General features: G+C 43.7%; 1 protein-coding gene across 1 annotated transcript in view; it reads left to right on the top strand.

Annotated features, from left to right (window-relative positions):
* The first annotated feature begins 5,609 nt into the window (after window positions 1–5,609).
* Window positions 5,610–23,927, top strand: part of LOC142074884 (lens epithelium-derived growth factor-like) — a 93,628-nt gene continuing 75,310 nt past the window's right edge. Inside the window, exons 1-4 of the mRNA XM_075135818.1 lie at window positions 5,610–5,668; window positions 6,080–6,259; window positions 14,006–14,082; window positions 18,860–18,998. Of these exons, the coding sequence (XP_074991919.1) occupies window positions 6,188–6,259; window positions 14,006–14,082; window positions 18,860–18,998 (288 nt within the window). The 5' untranslated portion in view covers window positions 5,610–5,668; window positions 6,080–6,187. The remainder of the gene's footprint in view (window positions 5,669–6,079; window positions 6,260–14,005; window positions 14,083–18,859; window positions 18,999–23,927) is intronic.

Here is a 23,927-nt window from a genome sequence, read left to right as displayed (position 1 = left end):
TTCACACCCTCCAAAGCAACAGTCACAGTTCTTTATCCTCAGTTTGTGATCTGATCTACACAAATGTCCTTTATCTGTATTTTTGCTATTTCTGAATCATATAGTATTTTTTAAAATTATTCATTATATGCTAAATGAATAATCTTGTTTGACTTTGTCCAGGTGCATGCAGTTGAAAGACATTGTGATGTAGCTCTGAAAAATAAAACAGTACTTTCTTGATGATCAAAAACTCAGTACTGAACAGGGCTTCCTCTCTGTTGCCTGTCTGCAGTCTGAAAATTAGTTTGAAACTGAATCAGTTGGAAAATGGTATTGGCTCTAGGAAACCAGATAAATTATGGGATGGCATGGAAGGACTCATAGAGATTTAAATACCATGTTCCCAAATTCCAATAGGGTTTAGCACTATAATAATTTACCAAGCATTTGACCCTACTAGCAGACTAATGTACCTGCCTAAAATACTGTGTATATCTTTTAAAAAAAACCAACAAAGCACAGTAGTACACATTCACTAATTGACAAAAGTTACTTCAGACAAAATAGTGTTGCTGCACTCGTTTAGGCTAGTACAGCTGTATTACTATAGCAAGACAGACAAGCAAAACCATTTCCTTCCTCCTATATTAAAAAAAAAAAACATATAATGTGTAAAAGGTCTTACATATTACTGTAAAGCCAAGAAATATTTCAGTCTAAATAAAGACATAATATTTTAGCAAGGTAGAAAGAAATCAAAACCATAATATTAATTGAATTTAACATTAACTTATTTTTGTGAAAAAGATTCTGTACAGAGATTTATTTATAATGCGCAGTGCTTGACATTCAGGAGAATAGGAATGAAAATACAGTATTTCAGTGTGGTTCTGACCTCAGGAAGAGTAAGGAGCAACTGTTTCATATTCAGACAGCATATCAACTTGCCTCTCTGCAAGGTAATGTAACCCACACCTGCAGGAAATCAGTTGGAACTACTGTTTTAAACACACAAGATCCAGCTAACCAACTGCTTGTGGGGAGGAAGTGGTTCTAAGTTCATATAGGCTCTGTGAAACCGGTGTGGCAACAACAATTTACTGCTTATTAGTGGACTAGTGTCAGGTAATAGCTCTCTATTGGGTTTATGTGGCAAGGTTTTGATAGCAGGGGCTGCAGGGGTGGCCTCTGAGAAGAGACCAGGGGCTGACCCCATGCCAGACAGAGCCAGTTCCAGCCAGCTCCATAATGGACCCTCTGTTGACCAAAGCTGAGCCAATCAGCAACATTGGTAGTGCCTCTGTGAAAAGATATTTAAGAAAGGGTGAAACACTGCACAGCAGTTGTGAGAGAGGAGTGAGAAAAAAAGTGTGAGAAACAACCCTGCAAACACCAAGGTCAGTGAAGAAGGAGGGGGAGGAGGTGCTCCAGGTGCCGGAGCAGAGATTCCCCTGCAGCCTGTGGTGAAGACCATGGTGACACAGGTTGTCCCCCTGTAGTCCATGGAGGTCCACAGTGGAGCAGATATCCACTCTGCAGCCCATGGAGGACCCCATGCCACAGCAGCTAGATATGAAGGAAGCTGCAGCCTGTGGAAAGCCCATGCTGGAGCAGGCTTCTGGCAGGAACTGTGGCCTGTGGGGGACCCACGCTGGAGCAGAGAAAAAATGTCAGGAGGAAGTAGTGGCAGAGATGAGCTGTTATGAACTGACTGCAACCCCCCATTCCCCATCCCCCCTGCACTGCTCTGCAGTGGTGGAGGTAGAGGAGTTGGGAATGGAGGAGTTAAATTGAGCCTGGGAAGAAGTGGGAAAGGGTGGGGGGAAGGTGTTTTTTAGCTTTGTCTTTTTTTCTCAACATCCTACTCTATTTTTAATTGGCAATAAATGAAAATATTTTTCCCCAAGTTGAGTCTGTTTTGCCCGTGATGGTAACTGGTGAGTGATCTCCCTATCCTTATCTCGACCCATGAGCTTTTCCATCTTATTTTCTCCCCTTGTCCTGCTGAGGGGGGGAGTGAGAGAGCGACTGGATGGGGGTCTGGCAACCAGCCAAGGTCAAACCACCACAAGCTCTCTACTTGAAGCTCTACAGATATTGTCATTCAGAATAAAACCATTTGCTGGAAAAAATGGTGATATGATCCTACTCAAAATTTAAAAGCAATAATATAGCTTTTTACTTCACTGTACAGTTTATATCATAAAGACTGCTTGCAGAATATATACTTTTCCATTCTATTAGAGGCTGTACTTGAATGTTTTATTTGGCTTCAGTTTTATGTTTACTTAACAATGCATAAATGAACCCGATTACAAACAAAATATAAGCCTCTTAAATTTCTTCAGTATTTTTTTTCTCTACTTCTTAAATTGCATTTAATATACTTTCTTTCCATTTTCTGGAAGCAAGCATACTTTAATCAGTTCTTTCCTTAAAGAAAATATTTTCAGTTAAGGCTTGCACAAGGTGCAAGGCTTCTAATTCCTGAGAAACATTAATTTTCAAAAAGTCAGCTTCAAAAGACTGAAAAAATGACCATGTCCTCAAGAGATTTCAAACTAAAATATAAACTTATTTAATAATATGTGTGTTATAAATGATTTAGTCCCAAACAGGATTCCAATTTAAGTTAACAATTTATTAAACGAATAGAGGCAAGCAAACAGCTCTGGGTGTACCGGGAGTCTCCGCTCCACCAAGACGCGCACACCGTACAGTTCCCGCCTTCGGTTTATATCCCATCTGCTAATACATATTCATAACTATTCCACGAATGGCGCATCTTCTTCGGCGCATGCGCTCTTGCTTATCACTATGCAGTTAGCAACAAAACCGGTTTGGTGGCTTTTGCAAGAGGCAAGATATGCCCTCTTGCTTAACAACAAAACCGGATTGGCTGCTTTTGCAAGAGGCAAGAACAGAAGTTGAAACTTAGTTTCAAAGATAGGGCTCCTCCACCCAAACAACCAGGATGCAGAGGCCCCGCAGACACAACCCTCAAGGCACCATCAGGACAGTCCGTCTGGAACAGACCCGATGAACTATCTTCCTTTCAGGGCAACCACTAGCCTGTGGCTATACAAGAACAATCAGAATGGTTAAAGATTACATATACAGAGAGGGTCACATTTCACCATGTGGTCCTAGCATTGTTCCATATTGACACGAATCAAGTGAACACATTTCACAATGTGGAAGACAAATACAACTGTAGGATTAAACAGAAATTGTGGTGAGTTGACTCCAGCCATAACCAAGCACCCACACAACTGCTCGCTCACTACCCTCTCCCCCAGGACAGGGGGAAAACAGAAGGAAGGTGAGAAGACTCATAGGTTGAAATAAAGACAGTTTAATAGGTGAAATAAAAGCTGCATGCACAAGGAAAGCAAAAAGAGGAATTCATTCACTACTTCCCATCGGCAGGCAGGTGTCCAGCCACTTCCTGGAAAGCAGGGCCTCAGCACATGTAATGGTTACTTGAGAAGACAAACACCATAACCATGAATGTCTCCCCTCTCTCCTTCTTTCCCTGAGCTTTTATTGCTGAGCATGACGTCATAGGGTATGGAGTATCCCTTTGGTAAGTTCGGGTCAGCTGTCCCAGCTGTGTCCCCTCCTAACTTCTTGTGCATCTCCAGCCTATTCGCTGGGGAGGGTAGAGTGAGAAACAGAGAAGGCCTTGACGCTGTGCAAGCACTGTTCAGCAATAGCCAAAACACTGGTGTGTTATCAACACTGTTTTGATCACAAATCCAAAACACAGCACCATAGGGTCCCAAATGGTCAGGCATTTGTGTGTAGGAGGTGAGGAAAATACAGGGGTTTTTTTGTCCCTGTCAAACGTGTTAGTGATGTTTCATTTTTTGATAAGCTCTTGTGCTTCCTTTAGGAACTTGGTATTTGTGCTAGGGATAGGAGTTTTTTTTCTGCCTCCACAAAAATAAGCTAAACTTGACCATGCCATTAGTTTTAGCTAAATATCATTATGAGAACATCACAGGAGCTAAGCACCAACAAGATTTGAGAAATTCCAGAGTCAGGATTGCATATCACATCTCAAGTCTATCTTCACATATTTAAAGTACACATATTTCAGTTTTCTCTCTCACTGATTATAAAGAACAGTAAAGAACAGTATTTCAGATGATCTGTAACAATGTCATGCTCTGTGATTCCTGAGCAAGTACATCTAACTTTTGAGAGATAGTGGAACAAACATAGGCATTCCACATTCCTGGACAAACTATGTGCAACCTTTTGAGTAACTTTCTAGCCACACACTTGAAGATCTAAGGTACAAAAATATCATAAGTACATCCTGAAGCACGCACAAGTAAAAAGTTGATGAAAAGGGTTGAAGACCTAAGTCATGAAACTCTGTAATTACCAGACTGCAGCTAATGAATGTAATACTAGCAGAATTAGTCACACGCAGTTCTGAAAAAATGGTATTCTACACTGCATGTGAGCCATCGCCAAAATAAAATGTTTGGATGAAAAGTCATTGCTTAACTACAGTTGGTCCTTGACACTCTCTTGCTTTTCATTCTTTGGAAAGCTTGCAATGCAGTTTCATGTTGGTGTTCTGATTATACCCTGCTTTGAGGAGGTCGTCTCTTACAAACAGCCCCAGAACCAACTGTTACTTTTTTTTCCTCAGTGCCCCAAAAGTGTACTTGCAAAGTAGAGGTGAATTGCCAACCTGAACTATCACTAGCAATAACCATTGCCCTTCGGAGGTGGCAAACAGGGAACACAGCTTTGCGTACCTAAGGGAAGAAATGATGCAGGCTTCTGAAGCCAAGATGAAGCCGCCTCAGACAGAACAAACCTTTCCCCCGCCCCCGGCAGTCCAGGATCAGTGCTTCTCAGCGGACTTTTCTCTCTGTTTCTGCACAGTTGTCGCCAGGAGCTGCCTGCGGGCTTCTGTCCGGGGGCAGCTCCCTCCCAGGTAACTGCCTGCGCAAGCAGGTCAAACTTGCTAAGGTCAGTACGTCACAACCACTGTCTGGAATGGAGAAGTTACTAGACGAATATTGCAGTACTTAGTACATGCTGACCGTCTCTTCCCTCCGCCTTGCCTGAACACAGCCGCCACTGCCTCCTCTACGGAAGTGCTTCTCTTTCCCCTATTCCCAACTGTGACAGATACCACATCCCCTCCTCCCCCCCTCCCCAAGCAGCAGCCGCGAAAGAAGGAATGAACTATTTCATCTGCTCTATAGGGGGAGAACACAAATTAGGGTCTCTTTCCCTTCTCTAACGCAGGAAGACAATATCACTTATTTCTTTTCCCCTTTAGCCTTCTACATGCCCACACGGGAAGGGATTAAGCTCCTTTCAGCAGGGCTTGCTTATTTTTTCTTTCTCTTTTTTTTCTGTTTTTTTTTTGTTTGTTTGTTTTGTTTTGTTTTTCTTTTCGCTGCGGTTAGTATCAACAAGCTTTCTAGAGGGAGAGAGGGAGCATAGTGGTATTTTCTACCGCAGGCTGAAGTGAACTGTGGGATTGGACATGAAGGTGGTAGAGACTAGACTGCAACGGTTGAAGCTACGGGGGAAGGGCAAGCAAAATTTTGTTCCTCCGCCCCTCTTCCTGTTCTGGCGCGTGCGCATACGTGTGGGGTGGGGGCAGATGGTACGGCGGGAGCACTGTTGGCCTCGGGGAAGCTCTAGTAGAGGGGTGTGTATATATATATCTCGTATTTATGTATGTATATTATACAAAGCACGTATCATATGCATGTGTGTGGTGTTGATTGCTTGGGGAAGGGGAGTGAGAGAGCATGGGCAGAGAGGGGAAGTCACATGTGCGAATGTAAGCAGGTTGGGACGAGGTTGGGGGGTGCTGCGCATGGGCGGAGAGGGATCTCTGGGGGTCAGAGATGAGGTTGGGTGGTGTCTGCGCTGGGGGGGGTGCGTGCGCGCGTGTAGATGTAGATGTAGATGTAGATGTATTCGGCAGTTTGGTTTCAGTATCCCTCTTCTAGCCAGAAGGTGGGCGGGAGGGTAATGACATGGGGTGGGGGCTACCTTTGGTGGAGCGCTCTGTTGGCATCGTCTTCCTATCCCCTGCTGTTTCTATCTCTGGCAGTGTGATTTTGAGCGGCTGGAAGCACCTCGGTGGCGGGAAAAGGAGGTGCAGATCCCTCCCCCGACCTTATTCGTCTCGTAGCAACAGGCATCACATCGCTGTGAAAACATGAGCCGAGATTTCAAACCCGGAGACTTGATCTTTGCTAAGATGAAAGGTTATCCCCATTGGCCAGCCAGGGTAAGACACTCCCTCCTCTATGTGCAGGCTGCTGCTACCTCTTTACCTGTCCTTTTTTCCTCGTCATTGCCTTTTCTGCTCTTCCAGTTTTGTGTCGAGTGTTTTCAGACACGTATAGAGAAGAAAACAGATAAATTGTGTCGTGTCTCTGTCTTGCCAATGTGTGTGTGGGTGTGTGTCTGTGTGTGGTAGCACTGCTGTTGCTGAAAGTGACTTCTAAATCACACTGCAGATCCCACACTGTGGTTTGTTCTTGGCTTATGGTGCTTTATAAGTCTTTTTTGACATGTAGCACTGTCTAGTAGTCATTAGCTGTCATTAGGTTTTTTAAGTTGTGGAAGGGCTGCTTGAATTCTGTATGTGAAGATATGCATTGGGTTTGTGTTAAAGTCAAGCAGTAATTTTTGAGAGTCTTAAAATCTGGAAATGAATTAATTAATAGTGTTTTTAGGAGGAAAAAGTCCTAGTGAACTTCATATTTATTTCTTTAAAGCTTTCTATATGTCTGTGGTGGGTTGACCCTGGCCAGTAACTAAACACCCACCAGCTGCTTGCTCACTCCCCTCACAGCAGGATGGGGGACAAATTAGAAGAGAAAAAGCGAGGAAAAACATGTGGGTTAAGAAAAAGACAGTTTATTAAGTGAAGGAAAGGGAGGAAAAAAAACCGGAAGTGATGCAGAAGCAATCATTCACCACCTCCCACCAGCAGACTGACACCCAGGCAGTCTCCAAGCAACGGCTACTTTGGAAAGACCGAACCCCCATTTTTTTATTGCTGAGCATGACTTTATATGGCATGGAATATCCCTTTGGTCAATTTGGGTCAACTGTCCCAGCTGTGTGTCCTCCCAAATACTTGCTCAAGCCTAGTCTATTTGCTGGGGGGGGGGGGGGCAGAGTGGGGAAAAAGAGAGAAAGCCTCCACACTGTGCAAACACTGTTCAGCAACAGCCAAAACATTGGTGTGTTATCAACACTGTTTTAGCCACAGATCTAAAACACAGCACCATACGGGCTGCTATGAAGAAAGTTCCCAGCCAGATCCAGTACAATGTCTTTTTGTGACGTGTAGATATTTTCAAATAGAGAATTTGATACTCTGTTTTTGTGATAAATCAACAAAAGCACTTGAGTTTTCTCATAATGTAAGTTCATTTTTAGAAATGAAGACTGCTATACCATTAGCACAACAAATTCTGAGATTGTACAAGAACCAAATGGTACAGAAATGCTACTGCCAAATAGCTGATCCTTTGTGATAAAAAAACCCTCCCAAAAACTTAAGTTTTGGTAGGAGTACTCTTGACTATTAAAGTTAGCTATTCCTATTTCTATAAAGTAGGTTGAGGGAGCAAGTATGTAATAAGTCTTCCAGTCCTCTTTCCTGTTCTCCCTGCTCCCTTCAAGACTCAACAAAGCGCAGCTAACAAAGTCAGCCAACAAACGCAGCAGTTTACACAGAAGGGTGCAAAGAAAAGGACCTCAGCTGAACTCATACCAGAGTAAACAGTATGGTGGTTCTAGTCTAAGGCAATTTATACATGAACAAATCCTGCTTCACTGCTCCCAGGAAACCAACTGACCCACCTTTGGGGAAATGTGCTACCCAGAAGGTTACGCTAAGTTCTCACCAATCATTGTGCCTGTGTCGTATCATGGACAAACACCACCATGTCATTCAGAAAGGTTCATCGTATATTTTCCTCTGAAAGTGAATGCAATAGCGCTACTGCAATATAGAGCATACACATTTTGCTAGGTTCATAGTGTAGTTTGCAGGGAAAACTTACATTTATTCACTTACAATGTCTATATAAAATAATTAAAAATAAAACAGAGGACAGAGTAGATATTAAATCAAACTGTTTTTGTAAGATCCTCTGAAGGTGCTTTCATTCTGATCAAAAGGTCAGTGCTTTGTGTCCTGATCCTGCAGTCACTTAACACTTGCTTATCTGAAGGTCATGATTATTCCACTGAAGCTCCATACCTGTGCATGTGTATGAGTTGGGAAAATGAAAGGCCTTACCTCCAGATTCATGGAAGCATCTTTATACAAACTTGGAGTAAGTTCAACCCATTTAAAATGCTTTCCTGACCTGGGATAGTGGTGACCAGCCGAGTTTACGCATCAAATAGGCAAATCACGGCATCATTGAAGCCAGTGGCAATACCATCGCAAATTCCGAGGGGAACAAGATTTGACACATGGATATAAACATGGATATAGAATACTGTTCTTTTAAGAAAATGGACTGCTATATACCTTCTTATGGACAACGCAAGGTAGGAGTCGGCGTTGAGTTGCCAAACTTGCACGTGATAGGGAACATGGGGTATGGTGGCTTTAAGCCATGATTTTTGCCCTACCAACCCTGGGTTATTCAAGGGGTTGGAAATGCTACCAATATAAACTAAACTGAATGTACGTAAAGGGTGTGGAGGTAGAATGGCACCTTGCATGTAGAATCTCCGTTATTCAATTTGATTACTTGTCCTTCCCCAACTTTAAATTAATGCTATTGCCTATTAAATATAAACACTCCTCTCTGTAGCTTGCATTGAAATACAATATTATTAATCAAAGACAGCTTCTCAACAAAGATAGATGGTACAGAAATATTTGCAAATGAACATATAACCCATCTCAGAGAATTAGACATGTATATGCTCATCAAGTAGAGAAGCTTAATATCATTACCATCTATGCAAAAAGTAATAGCACTAATGGGCAGAGAAATGCTAATTTCTGTAAGCAAGCCAACTGATATGCTAGAACTGTCTCTTTGGAAAATTACAACTAATTTATGGAAGGTGCCAGAGTCATTTTACATACTGGATTTGCACCATTTGTGTGCAGCTGCCAACAAACAAATGAAAAAGAAAATAACCAAACACAACTTGTCCCTTTTTTAAAACAAGAAAGAATATTCTGACATAACGCCTTGGTGATGTTCGTTAAGAAACTCTTCAAATGTTTCGAGAGAAATATTCAAAGCTAATGCCTTGCACTGTGTAAATTCCATATAACATTAGGGAAACTCAGTATAATTACAGCAATTATATCTGTAACAGGTACACAGCTCTGGGATAATTTTGCTTGTGTAACAGCATCCCTGATTAAAAATTAAAGAAAAATTTAAAAATTAGGCCCTATGTGTCAGCCTTCCAGGGAAGAATATTTTATCTTAACAGAGCACTTACTGAGTGAAATTAGTCTGTATCCAGAAATTACTTCTCTGGACCAACTGTTCTAAATAAATGCTAAATTCTTCCATGGAAAGGAAGCATTAATAGCTAACAATTTCACAACAACAAATACATTATGCAACCACCACAGATGGAGAAATAACCCCTTGATATAACAAAAAGAAGCAGCTGTGTAACTAACACACCTGAGAAGCTTCCACAGGCTCTGAGTTACAGAGGCTTCTTTGTGTTAAAATAAAAAAAGAAACTGACCATCAATAGGAATAAGGTGAGGATTTCAGGCTCAGTGTGTGTATTTCACGACGACATCATGCTGTAATGTCTATAGATAATGTCCAGTGTTCACATGGTGATATTAGCTCTCTCAGTTTACACACAGAAAAAAACCCCAAGCATAAATATATTTGGGTTTACCTTAGACTTCTCTTTTCTGAGGACTGTAATCATCTCACTGCCCAATTTTCTGGTTTGTTTTGTTCATTTGAAATGTCTCATTCTTACTTCTCTGGTAGGCTCCTTGATAAGGTCACAGAATCACAGAATGGATCTTTCCACACTCTGAGAAGGATATTGCCTAGCACGTGATTCTGTGCATTAGTCATGGAGGCCTGGTTCTCATTCTCCAAGCTGCCTGTCATTAGTTAGAAGCCTCTGTATTTGGAACTACTTGAATAGATTATTCTGTGCAATCTGTCTTAATGTAATCATTATTCTAGCTTAAAATTGAACAAAGCTTAAAATTCAATAAATTTCCCATTTTTAGAATCATAGAATCATAGAATGTCTGAGGTTGGAAGGGACCTCTGGAGGTCATCTGGTCCAAGCCCCCTGCTCAAGCAGGGCCACCTAGAGCACGTTGCCCAGGACCACCGTGTCCAGACGGCTTTTGAATCTCTCCAAGGAGGGAGACTCCACAACCTCCCTGGGCAACCTGTTCCAGTGCTCAGTCACCCTCACAGTGAAAAAGTGTTCCCTTATGTTCAGAGGGAACCTCCTGTGTTTCAGTTTGTGCCCATTGCCTCTGGTCCTGTCACTGGGCACCACTGAAAAGAGCCTGGCTCCGTCTTCTTTGCACCCTCCCTTCAGGTATTTATATACATTGATTTCCCCCTGAGCCTTCTCTTCTCCAGGCTAAACAGTCCCAGCTCCCTCAGCCTTTCCTCATAGGAGAGATGCTCCAGTCCCTTCATCATCTTCGTGGCCCTTTGCTGGACTCTCTCCAGTAGCGCTCTCTCTCTCTCTTGTACTGGGGACCCCAGAACAGGACACAGGACTCCAGGTGTGGCCTCACCAGTGCTGAGTCGAGGGAAAGGATCGCCTCCCTCGACCTGCCAGCAATACTTTGCCTGATGCAGCCCAGGATACCATTCGCCTTCTTTGCAGTAAGGGCACATTGCTGGCTCATATTCAACCTGGTGTCCACCAGGACCCCCAGGTCCTTTTCTGCAAAGCTGCTTTCCAGCTGGGTGGCCACCAGCATATATTGGTGCATGGGGTTGTTCCTCCCCAGGTGCAGGACTTGGCACTTCCCCTTGTTGAACTGCATGAGGTTCCTGTCGGCCCATTTCCCCAGCCTGTCAAGGTCCCTCTGGATGGCAGCACCACCCTCTGGCATATCAGCCACTCTTCCCAGTTTTGGTGCTGTCTGCAAAGTTGCTGAGGGTACGCTCTTCCCCATCATCCAGCTCATTAATGAAGGTCTTGATCATGACTGGACCCAGTATTGACCCCTGGGGTACACTGCTAGTCACTGTCCTCCAACTAGACTTTGCACCGCTGATCACCCTCTGGGCCCGGCCATTCAGCCAGTTGTCTGCTCATCCAGATATGTTGGGGATCCTGAGTACAGAGGTCACAAGCTTGAGCTGCACATTTCTTTCCCAAAGATAGCAAGGAGTCTTGGATACCTGGATAACTCCAGGGGTCACCAACTTCTGGCACCCCACGCTGGAGCAGGTGGATATTTCCTGAAGGAACTGCGGCCCGTGAAGAGCCCATGCAGGAGCAGGTTCTCCTGACAGGAACTGTAGCCCGTAGAGAGGACCCATGCTGGAGCAGGAGAAAAGTGTGAGGAGATAGGAGTGGCAGAGAGGAACTGTTATGTACTGACCGCAACACCCCATTCCCCATCTCCACTGCGCCACTCGGGGCAGGAGGGAAGTAGAGGAGTTGGGAATAGAAGAGTGAAGTTGAGCCTGGGAACAAGGCGTGGGGGGAAGGTGTTTTAGGTTTTGTCTTTCTTTCTCACCATCCTGCTCTATTATTTTAATTGGCAATAAATTAAATTAATTTCCCCCAGGTGCCCACCAAGCTGCTCTCTCACCTCCCCCCAGCAGCTGGCAGCAGGCACATGGGCTGTGGCTCGCAGTCCTACTCCAGCCACCAGTTTTGAGCCCCTTACTTGCCTCACACATGCCAATCCCTCCCAGTAGCTGGTTTTCAGTACTCACCCTGATGTTGCCCCAGTGGCTGGCGGCCAAGACCCCCATCCACTCTAGTAGCTGACACCACAGGCCAGGGTGTGGTGGGTTAACATTGGCTGGCTGCCAGGTACCCACCATGCCGCTCTTTCACTCACCCTCCTCAGCAGGACAGGGGGAGAAAATAAGATGAAAAAGCTCATGGGTCAAGATAAGGACAGGGAGATCACTCACCTGTCACCGTCACGGGCAAAACGGACTCGACTTGGGGAAATTAATTTAATTTGTTGCCGCCAATTAAAAATAGAGTAGGATAGTGAGAAACAAAACAAAACTAAAACCGCCTTCCCCCCACCCCACCCCTTCTTCCCAGACTCACCTTCACTCCTAACTCTTCTACCTCCTCCACCCACAAGTGGCGCAGGAGGGATGGGGAACGGGGGTTGCTGTCAGTTCATAACACTTCACCTCTGCTGCTCCTTCCTCCTCACACTGTACCTCTGCTCCAGCATGGGGTCCCTCCCACAGGAAACAATCTTTCAAGAACTGCACCAACATGGGTCCTTTCCACAGGGTGCAGTCCTTCAGGAACAGACTGCTCCAGCGTGGATCCCCAATGGGCCACAGTTCCTGCCAGACAACCTGCTCCTGCATGGGCTCCTCTCCACGGGCCACAGTTCCTGCCAGGAGCCTGCTTCTGTGTGGGGTCTCCACAGGCTGCAGCTTCCTTCAGGGTATATCCACCTCCTCTGGTGTGGGGTCCTCCACAGGCTGCAGTGTGGATATCTGCTCCACCATAGACTTCATTGGGCTGCAGGGGGACAACCTGTGTCACCTTGGTCTTCACCACGGGCTGCAGGGGAATCTCTGCTCTGGTGCCTGGAGCACCTCCTTCCCCTCCTTCTTCACTGACCTTGGTGTCTGCAGAGTTGTTTCTCTCACATTTTCTCACTCCTCTCTCCCAGCTCTCTTGCACAGCCTTTTTTTACCCTTTCTTAAATATGTTGTCACAGAGCTGCCACCAGCATCGCTGATTGGCTCAGCTTTGGCCAGCAGTGGGTCTGTTTTGGAGATGAATGGAACTGGCTCTGTCTTGCACAGGGGCGGCTCATTTTCTCACAGAGGTCACCCCTGCAGCCCCCGCCCCCTGCTACCAAAACTGCGATATGTAAACCCAATACATGCGCCTACATCCCCGGTCTGACTCCAGTAGCTGGCACTTAGTCCTTGCAGCAAACATACACATGGGATAGAGAGTGAGATTACACAGAGAGAGAGTTGAGAAAAGATTTAATAAGAAGATAGGACAGACTGCAGTGATCAGGCACAGGGCTCAGCTAGACAAGCATACTGACCAGCCCTGTTTTTAACCCTTTCTTTCTACCTCCCTCTTTGTTTCTCCCTGCTCTCTGTTTGCCCAACATGTCCCTTCATGGGTTTGCATAGTTCTATTGATTCCCTTACCCCTCCCAGTCTGGTGTCCAGGATCTCCCCTGGTTTATAATCTTAGTTGCAAAGTCCAGGTTGATCTTCCTGGAAGTGGCACCTGTAGTTTCTCGATAGCCTATCAATTAGTGTGAGTGGCAAGGTTTGTTTCTTCTCACTCTCTCCGTGTTTGTTTTGTCAGGTCTGTGTTTCTGCATATTTTGTTTCTGGCTTCCCCCTTTTCCTTAGTTTCCCAACTGACAAGGTCCCTGATTAGATAACCTTGCTGGAATAAACATTCTCACACTCCACATATCCTTAACAATTAGAGTGAGTGAACAGGTTGGGTTCTGGTCGCTGCATCCCTTATTTGTTGGTCAGGTTTGTATCCCTGTATATTCTTGTTTATGGCTTCCTTCTTTTCTTATTATACCTTTTTTGCATTGAAAAGGTCCTTGACCAGATACCCTTAAAGGAGCAGACACTCTCCTTCTACATACCCTTACAAATATCACTCGTTTCTTTGGGGTTTTTTTTATATATAATCCTTGAGTCTTGTTTTGTTTAAATCTCTCTCACTTTTTCGATAGTATTTTGTTTCTTCAGGTTAATACTTAACACTTAAGTGTTTTCCCCTAGAGTGTTTTTAATTGTTACTAAACTTTAATTCTAGTCTCTCTTTCTCTTAGGTGGATGAAATTCCAGATGGAGCAGTAAAACCTCCTATGAATAAAATGCCTATATTCTTTTTTGGCACTCATGAGACGTAAGTCCTTTAGATTAAAGGGCATATTGTTTTCATTGCAGGATGTCTTAACAGTAGCTTAACAGTTTGCATTGTGTGTTTGAAAATTATGTGATTCAGTGGCAGACTATATTTTCTTAAATTAATCTCTAGCGGCAAGATAGGCAGCTTTCTTTCCACATTTGCTGTGAAATGGTGTGGTTATAGTCTACTCTTCCCTGCAACATGCACTTTTTCCTGCTCAGTAAAAAAGCAAGAGCCTACCCAAAGTGGTATGATTGACATATCTATCTTTCTTTTGTAAGGGTTTTTAATTATAGTCCCATGTATCCTCAAAACTGTGTTCTAAAGGAAAATGAAATAAAGCTGAAAACTATGGAATAAGTAGCATTTGAGTCCTTTGAGGGGGAGAGGGGGAAGGTTTGAGAAAAAGTAAAGAGGTGCATTTGAAGCCCAAGGTCTCACCCCAGTTAGTTTCATGCCTGGTATTATATGAAGTATCCAAGAAAGATGAATATTTTTGGCAACACTAACATTTTGCAATGGAACGTAACATTTCCTTTGAAAGGACTCTATTTTTCCCACTTCTAAATATGTTTTTTTGCTATTCTCTGACTATTATAGTGAAATTTGTCATGCTACTTCATAATGTTGTTCTACTGTAGATTACAGAGATCTTTAATTCAGTGCTAATTTCCTGTTTGACTTGTGGGGGAAATGCTGTTTTTATTCCCTTTTTTTAATAAGCTGCAAATAGTATTGTAAAGCAAGTCACAGAGCTAGTTGTCGCCTGTATAATTGTTTCATTTCTTGTACGGCTTACAGAAAGCTTTTTTTGTCCTCCTTCAGACCATTAAGAAATCTATAAAAATCTCTCTAAGGTGGTACTTCCTACCTATCTTTAAAAATAAATGTGGTAGAGAAAATACAGTATTCTGATGAATTGAAAAGAAAGCACTATCAGCTCTCACTGACACTACTTTCTGTTTGACTCTTTTTAAGAAGTGACTTCTCTGTCAATGAGCTTTGTGCATGTTTGGCTCCTATAACCATGCATTTCATTGGCTGTTCACATCACTCCATATAGTTCTATATAGGCTCAATTATTTTTTGTGGTTTTGTGGGGAGAGGAAGCAAGGTTTGAATTCTGTTCTCCCCCCTTTTTTGTCCTTGCTTTATACTGTTCAGTAGGTTTGTACCCTTTTCAGGGTGTTTTGATGGTTAAAATAAAGCACCCTTTTACTTCTCTCCTTTTTAACGTATGCCGTCCTGGATTGCACTACTTGTTTTTACTGTCATTCCTGAAGATGTATTCAGGAACACAGATCAAGTGTAGGGTAGAAAGAAATGAATTTATATGTAATCTTAAAAGTTTCTGTAGAATTTTGAGAAGCACAATGACCTTTTTTCAAATGTGACTTAGGTTCTGAAATCATGTTTGATTGCATGTAGATTATTGGCAAATTTGAAACCTTATACCCACTCTTTGATACTCACGCAAAGCAGTTTTACTGAAATCTGGTTTTGGTAATGTGGTAGACTCAGAGCTACTGTATTTCAAAGTTCTCAAATATTTTCTTTAGAATATAACTTTGAAAAATGTTTTTGAATCTGTGCCTCTCATATCTTACAGTGTTGCAAAGTACTTCCTTTCTTCTGGAACAGGTGGCCCAGAGAGGTTGTGGGATCTCCATCCTCGGAGATGCTGAAAACCTGACTGGGCATGGCCCTGAGCAACCTGCTCTAGCTGACTTTGCTTTGAGCACGGGGGGCTGGACTAGACGATCTCCAGAGGTGTTGCCTTCCAACCTCAATGATTCTATGATTCTAAAGTATAAGCTTGTACTTTGATTTTCATTGTTGCTTTCTTCTGAGCTTCACCAAAAACTAAATTTGTGGCTTCTTGATATTCTTGAAAAAACAAAACAAAACAAAACCCTAAGAGCCTATTTCTTCTTTTCAAGATATTTGCCAGCTGTCATCTTGTTTTAGAAATATTACCCTTTTCTAAAGGAAAACTAGTTATAAACTAGATATTTGTATTTTAACAAAGCTTTATGTGAATTTCTTATGTGAGTAAATCACATAAGCACAAATTTTAGCTAGTCACAGGCAGGCAGAAGGTCATACTCTGGACTCAAGACCCTGGACCCTATACGTCAGGGTGATATCTGTCCTGTTTAGGTTTCCTTGACCTTTTCTCCTTCTTGTGTATGGGGATTTAACTGCAAAAACCCAGTAAGCTACGTGACCTTAGCAAGGTAGCTAATTTCTAGTATTTCTCCAAGTCTGAACAGTGTGGGTAGAGACTTGCAACTGTGGAAAAATGCTTCCTTTCAGAGCAAAGGAAAGAAAAGAAGCAATTTTTTCTCTTTCCTCTGGCCTGTCTTTCTCTATTCCCCCCATTCCCCCTTTTGCTCTGGTTAAGTAGGCTTTGCGAGTGTGTGGATCCCTGGCTGGATGCTCTCTAACAGTCTTCTGCAAAGAGATGGATGATAGCCACTGTGAAAGATTAGATTGTTTTACACTACTGGAGTAGTAAATGCTTAAGCTTCGTAGATGACTTGCAACTTCTCTTTATCTTATCTAAATGAATAGGGAGTAAGTCTCAAATACTTCATTACAGAGATGATGAAAAAAATGGGGAAATGAAACTTAGGGGGTTTTTTGTTTGTTTGAACTTTACCATGAACTCTCTCATAAAAACAGTAGCAGCATCTTCACTTCAAGCAATTGGGTCTTAGATTTATACTTTGTCAGACAGAGCTGGATATAGGCACAGGGGTGAAAATGAGAACGTTGGTCACTGAGTTTTTCTGTTTTGCTGTTAACAGCAGTTGGATTGCTACTATGAAATCCTAACTCTAGAGGACATGGTACTACAGCAGAAACTTCACGTGCCTTGATGTTCTGCAGTACAAAGTAGAATATTGGTGTTTAGTACTTTATTACCTTGTTTTCCCAGGTCTGGCTTAGAAAAAATTGCAGTGTAGATACTGCAATTTGTGGGAAAAGGTGCCAGTCTAATAGCCATAGTTGTGCAACTTGCACTACGGATACTAATGTATGGGTTTTAGGGGGAGGATTTTTTGCCTGCCTTAGGGGAGGCCAGTTTCTGTAGATGAAAACAAAGATAAAAAGAAGCAGTTTTAAGCCCCAGATACTGAGAGTGTTGTCGATTTAAAGCCCTCGAAACACACAAACGAGTATGTTTAGAGAGGAGACATTGCTTTATTCTGCGCAGGGTGCAAGGTGGATATTTTCCACAAATCAAGCACACCGCCACAAACTCCAGGCTCTCCTTTATAGTACAAAATTAGCAAAACCACGCCTAAAGCCATGCCTAACTAATACATATTCATGAGATCGTGTAAGCGTTACTTCTTATCTTCCTTGGCATTCTTCCCAGTCCTTCTGCGCTTGCGCGGGAGTCTCTGGTGGTCGTCGGTGGTCGTTCGGGGAGGTGCCCCCTCCTCATTTTGAGGCAAAGTTCAGTTTTGGGGCACAGGTTTGCTGCTTTATCAAGGACGACCCTGGCAACCATTCAAGTCTTATTAAAACAGTCTTTGAAATACAGCCTTTTCTATATGTTCAGGTCATCTTGACACTGCTTATCTCAGGGACTAAGGATGATGTATTCCAGAAAGGTTTGGGAGGAACAGAAGAGCTACATCCTTGATAAGAGAATGACAATTCATCGCACTCCTCAGAAGTAGTGACGAACACTAACCTAAGAGTACATATTGTTTAAGCTTATAACTGTCTTACACATTATTTACATAATTTGCAACTGTCCAAGGCTTCAAGAGTAGATTAATTTTTTTTTCACGTTTCTTTTTATGATTAGGGATGGAGAAGAAATTTAAAATAAGGAGCAATTTAACACTTCTACTAGCCAAATTATTGAGTATCTCTCTCTTCACACTTAAACTAAAAAAAGCTAATCAATTAAAAAACAGAATATACAAAAATTGTAAGTTTGTTTCCAACTCTGTGCCACCTCATTTCAAAACACTATTAACTTAAGCAAAGGTTTTAGGCCTTTTTAAGTATCTTTGAACAGCAAAATTATCTTTATCATTTTCTTGATAAGCTGCTTTTCATTCAGATATACAAGATACTTAAAGACAGAAATGTTGAGCATTTAATGTAAAACATTTAATAAAGTTGTATATGTTTTTGGTTAGTTTTCCATGTCTTTCCGGATAAACTATATAGCATTCTTATAAAGATCTAGGCAATCATTCTATCCCAACTTTGTTTTGTCATCCCAGACGTATTGGTTTTAATTTAATAATTTTGAAAGATTTTTCTTTGGCTTGAAGCCGTATCTTCTTATACTCGTACTCATTATCTTGCATTATGTTTCCAGGATTTAAGGAATCTTTATTTCTTCACATTTTAGCTTGGTTTGCTAAGGAAGCAATGGCTCTTTCTGTACATCAGTCAGCTGCTCAGTTTTTAATCATTGTTTGACAGTGGTGGGTGGCTCTGTCAACTGTGATCTTAACAAGACATAACATTCAAGACATAGCATTGACTGTTTCTTGCCTGGACACTCAACACCTAGGAGAGAGCAGTGAGTGTGGTAGTACTAATGGAAAACTGGGTTTGTTGAAAGCAAAAGTTTAGAAGACTAAAGATGCTTCAGTAGCAGCACTTTGCTGATTACAGAATATCACGTCAGATGCCTCATTAATGAATTTTTTTTTTTTAATATCTGCTACTAAAGTTAATTTGAAGAGTAGCAATTTAAAAATGTGATGTTTCTGGTAACTAATGTTTTCATCTCTTGAAGGGCGTTCTTGGGACCAAAGGATATATTCCCTTATTATGAAAATAAAGAAAAATATGGCAAACCAAATAAAAGAAAAGGCTTCAATGAAGGATTATGGGAAATTGACAACAATCCCAAAGTGAAATTCTCTCATCAGCAGGTAAGTGATTCAGAGTCTGAATACTTCAATCTATTTTTTCATATTGTTGTAAAAAAGCAATGATAGCTTAGCTGCTATAGGGGAATAATTTATTGATCTGCATCACCGAGTTGCAAGTTGGACTAATGTTGCTGTTGTTATTTACAATTTACCTCAATTTTTCAGCAAAATAAGAGAAAATTGCTCTTCTATATAATTGGGGATGCCATTTTATTTTAGTAAAGTTAAGGAGGGATCATGTTAATAGTTTCAGGACACAAGGATAAAGTTATGTGGTGGGTTAACCTTGGCTGGCCACCAGATGCCCACCAAGCTGCTCTGTCACTCCCCCTCCTCAGCAGGACAGGGGAAGAAAATAAAATGAAGAAAAGCTCGTGGGTCAAGATAAAGACAGGGAGTTCGCTCACCAATTACTGTCACGGGCAAAACAGACTCGACTTGGGGAAGATCAGTTTAATTTATTGCCAATTAAAAATAGAGTAGGATAGTGAGAAACAAAAACAAAACTAAAAACACCTTCCCCCCACCCCTCCCTTCTTCCCAGGCTCAACTTCACTGCTAAATCTTATACCTCCTCCCCCCACAAGTGGCGCTGGGGAGATGGAGAATAGGGGTTGCAGTCAGTTCATAACACTTTGTCTCTGCCACTCCTTCCTCCTCACGATGTTCTGCTCCTGCATGGGGTCCTTCCCACAGGATACAGTCCTTCACAAACTGCTCCAGTGTGGGTCCTTTCCAAGGTATACAGACCATCAGGAACAGACTGCTCCAGTGTAGGTCCCCCATGGGCCACAGTTCCTCTCCATGGGCCGGAAGCCTGCTCCAGCGTGGGCTCTCCATGGGCTGCAGCTTCCTTCAGGGCATATCTGCCTGCTCCGTCGTGGGGTCCTCCATGGGCTACTGTGTGGATATCTGCTCTCACGTGGTCTTTCATGGACTACAGGGGGACAACCTGCTTCACCATGGTCTTCTCCATGGGCTACAGGGGAATATCTGCTCCGGCACCTGGAGCACCTCCTCCCTCTCCTTGTTCCCTCTCCTTGGTGTCTGCATAGTTGTTTCTCTCACATTTTTCTCATTCCTCTCTCTCGCAGCTGCTGTGCAGCATTTTTTACCCTTTCTTAAATATGTTTTTACAGAGGCGACACCAACATTGCTGATTGGCTCAGATTTGGCCAGCGGCAGGTCCGTTTTGGAGCCAGCTGGAACTGGCTCTGTCTGACATGGGGGCGGCTCCTGATCTCTTCTCACAGAAGCCACCCCTGCAGCCCCACCCCCTGCTACCAAAACCTTGCCACATAAACCCAATACAAGCTATTAAAAGTTGAACACTTTTTAAAATAAACTGGCACAGTGCATATCAAGTTCTAAACATCTTAATTTTTAAATGTGTCTGTATAGTACCTTTGACTTTATGGAGCTTTTATTCTTATTTTTTATTTTTGGTTCTCCCAATATTCCTGTATTTCCAGCAATTTTAAACATGTATGGTACAGAATGTACTACAGTTACCGTATTGACTAGCACAAACAAAAGACGACCACATAAGTGTTTCCCTTTGAATAATTTGTCACATTACATTCAGTAGAGATTCTGTCACTTGGTGTAACAGAAATAAGGTGACACTTATTTGCCTTTACAATTGTGTGATCACCAGTGATTGTCATTGTTAGGTTTTGTGTTGGTTCTCCCAATATTCCTGTATTTCCAACAATTTTAAACATGTATGGTGCAGAATGTACTACAGTTACCGTATTGATTAGCACAAGTAAAAGAAGTGAGGGCCTCCACCCCATGCGTCGGGCTTGTTGTGGTGTAAACTGGATCTGGTTCACATTGGCGATGATTGCTCCTGCAAGAAGGATGAATATTCCTCTGATGATAAATCTGATCTCCAAGGGAGGCATTCCGGTAGCATTTCTGGTACCGTTTCTGGAAAGAGAAAATAACACAAGTCTCAGCGGGGTGACTCCAGACTGGTTACCCCTTTTAAATAATAGCTAGGATATATCCACCTAGCACTAATGCAATGTTTAGCTCCACTGAGCTATAGTGGGTGAAATAGTGTGGCCAGCAGGACTAGGGAAGTGATCGTCCCTTTGTACTTGGCACTGGTGAGGCTGCACCTCGAATACTGTGTTCAGTTTTGGGCCCCTCACTACAAGAAAGACATTGAGGTGCTGGAGCACTGTATTGGGTTTGCGTGGCAAGGTTTTGGTAGCGGGGGGGGGCTACAGGGGTGGCTTCTGTGAGAAGCTGCTAGAAGATTCCCCCATGTCCAATAGAGCCAATGCCAGCCGGCTCCAAGATGGACCCGCTGCTGGCCAAGTGTCCCGGTTTCGGCTGGGATAGGGTTAAATTTCTTCCTAGTGCTGTGTTTTGGATTTAGTACGAGGAGAATGTTGATAACACACGGATGTTTTCAGTTGTTGCTAAGTGCCCTCCTAGTCCAAGGACAGCTCCCGTGCCTACTGACTGAGCTAGGTACACGAGATGGGAGGGAACATAATCAGGACAGCCAGCCCAGCTGGCCAATGGGGTATTCCATACCATGTGACGTCATGCTCAGTATATGAACGGTAGGCGTGATCCAGGAAGTGCCGATCGCTACTTGGTTATCGGTCAGCGCGGGTGGTGAGCAATTGCATTGTGCATCACTCATTTTGTATATTCTATCATTATTTATTATCATTATTTTCCCTTTTCTGTTCTATTAAACTGTCTTTATCTCAACCCACGAGATTTTCTCACTCTTACCCTTCCGATTCTCTCCCCGTCCCACTGGGGGGGCGGGGGGAGTGAGCGAGTGGCTGCGTGGTATTTGGCTGCCTGCCAGGTTAAACCACGACACCAAGGCTGAGCCAATCAGTGCTGGTGGTAGCGCCTCTGTGATAACATATTTAAGAAGGGGAAAAAACTGCTGCGCAACAGCAGCTGGGAGAGAGGAGTGAGAATATGTGAGAGAAACAACTCTGCAGACACCAAGGTCAGTGAAGAAGGAGGGGAAGGAGGTGCTCCAGGCGCTGGAGCAGAGGTTCCCCTGCAGCCCATGGTGAAGACCACGGTGAGGCAGGCTGTCCCCCTGCAGCCCATGGAGGTTAACGGTGGAGCAGATATCCACCTGCAGCCCATGGAGGACCCCACGCCGGAGCAGGTGGATGCGCCCAAAGGAGGCTGTGACCCCGTGGAGAGCCCGCGCTGGAGCAGGCTCCTGGCAGGACCTGTGACCCCGTGGAGAGAGGAGCTCACGCTGGAGCAGGTTTGCTGGCAGGACTTGTGATCCCGTGGGGGACCCACGCTGGAGCAATCTGTTCCTGAAGGACTGCACCCCGTGGAAAGGACCCATGCTGGAGCAGTTCGTGAAGAACTGCAGCCTGTGGGAAGGACCCACATTGGAGAAGGTCGTGAAGGACTGTCTCCCGTGGGAGGGACCCCACGCTGGAGCAGGGGAAGAGTGTGAGGAGGAAGGAGCGGCAGAGACAACGTGTGATGAACTGACCGCAACCCCTCATTCCCTGTCCCCTTGCGCCACTCGGGGGGAGGAGGTAGAGAATTTGGGAGTGAAGTTGAGCCCGGGAAGAAGGGAGGGGTGGGGGGAAGGTGTTTTAAGATTTATTCTTATTTCTCATTACCCTACTCTGATTTGATTGGTAATAAATTAAGTTAATTTCCCCAAGTCGAGTCTGTTTTGCCCATGACGGTAACTGGTGAGTGATCTCTCCCTCCTCTCTCTCTTGACCCACTAGCCTTTCGTCGTATTTTTCTCCCCCTGTCCTCCTGAGGAGGGGGAGTGATAGAGCGGCTTGGTGGGCACCTGGCATCCAGCCAGGGTCAACCCACCACAAGCAGGTCCAAAGAACAGTAACAAAGCTGGTGAAGGGTCTAGAGAACAAGTCTTATGAGGAGCGGCTGAGGGAACTGGGACTGTTTAGCCTGGAGAAAAGGAGGCTCAGGGGAGACCTTATCGCGCTCTACAACTACCTGAAAGGAGGTTGTAGCGAGGTGGGTGTCGTTCTCTTCTCCCAAGTAACAGGCGATAGGACGAGAGGAAATGGCCTCAAGTTGCGCCAGGGGAGGTTTAGATTGGATATTAGGAAAAATGTCTTCACCGAAAGGGTTGTCAAGCACTGGAACAGGCTGCCCGGGGAAGTGGTTGAGTCACCATCCCTGGAGGTATTTAAAAGACGTGTAGACGTGGTGCTTAGGGACATGGTTTAGTGGTGGACTTGGCAGTGTTAGGTTTACGGTTGGACTCGATGATCTTAAAGGTCTTTTCCAACCTAAATGATTCTAGGATTCTATGAATGCTTATAGCCCCGAGGAAGTCTGTTAAAAGTAAATTGTATCCCATCCCAGGTAAAAGCAAATTTTCTTTTATCCTCCTCCTGCAGCGGCACTATAAAGAACATATCTTTTACATCTAGGATTGCCATCCAGGGGTGAGTGGCAGCTTGGAGGGCGGCAGTTAATGTAGCAATGTTCGAGACGGCGGCCGTAAGAGGAGCAGTTTGCATTTAACTTTCTATAGTCTATGGTTAAGCTCCATCTCCTGTCTGTTTTTTTAACTGGCCACACTGGGGAATTATATGGGGACTGCGTTCGGGAGATAATGTGTCTTTTTCTAGGTCAGCTCTGACCTCCGCAATACCCGTCTGGGCAGCGGCAAAGATAGGATACTGAGGGACATTAGTTATTTTTGAGTCAGGCAGCGTGGATGCAGCTCGCAGCAAGCAAACTATGCCAGTTCACTGATGCCCACAGGTAGCTGCTAATTTTTGCTCAGCTAACCAAGTACACTCCAGGCGGCCAAAAGACCAAACACTACCATCCGGCAGTTTCCAAACTCGTCCTTGTAATACATCAAAGCCCAAAACATTTTCCTTCCCTGAAACTACTGCTAATTGGTGTCTTGATATTCTTTTCTCCCCT

The sequence above is a fragment of the Calonectris borealis genome, chromosome W (assembly GCF_964195595.1).
Source record: "Calonectris borealis chromosome W, bCalBor7.hap1.2, whole genome shotgun sequence".
Taxonomy (NCBI): Eukaryota; Metazoa; Chordata; class Aves; order Procellariiformes; family Procellariidae; genus Calonectris; species Calonectris borealis.
This window is presented reverse-complemented; position numbering and strand designations above follow the sequence as displayed.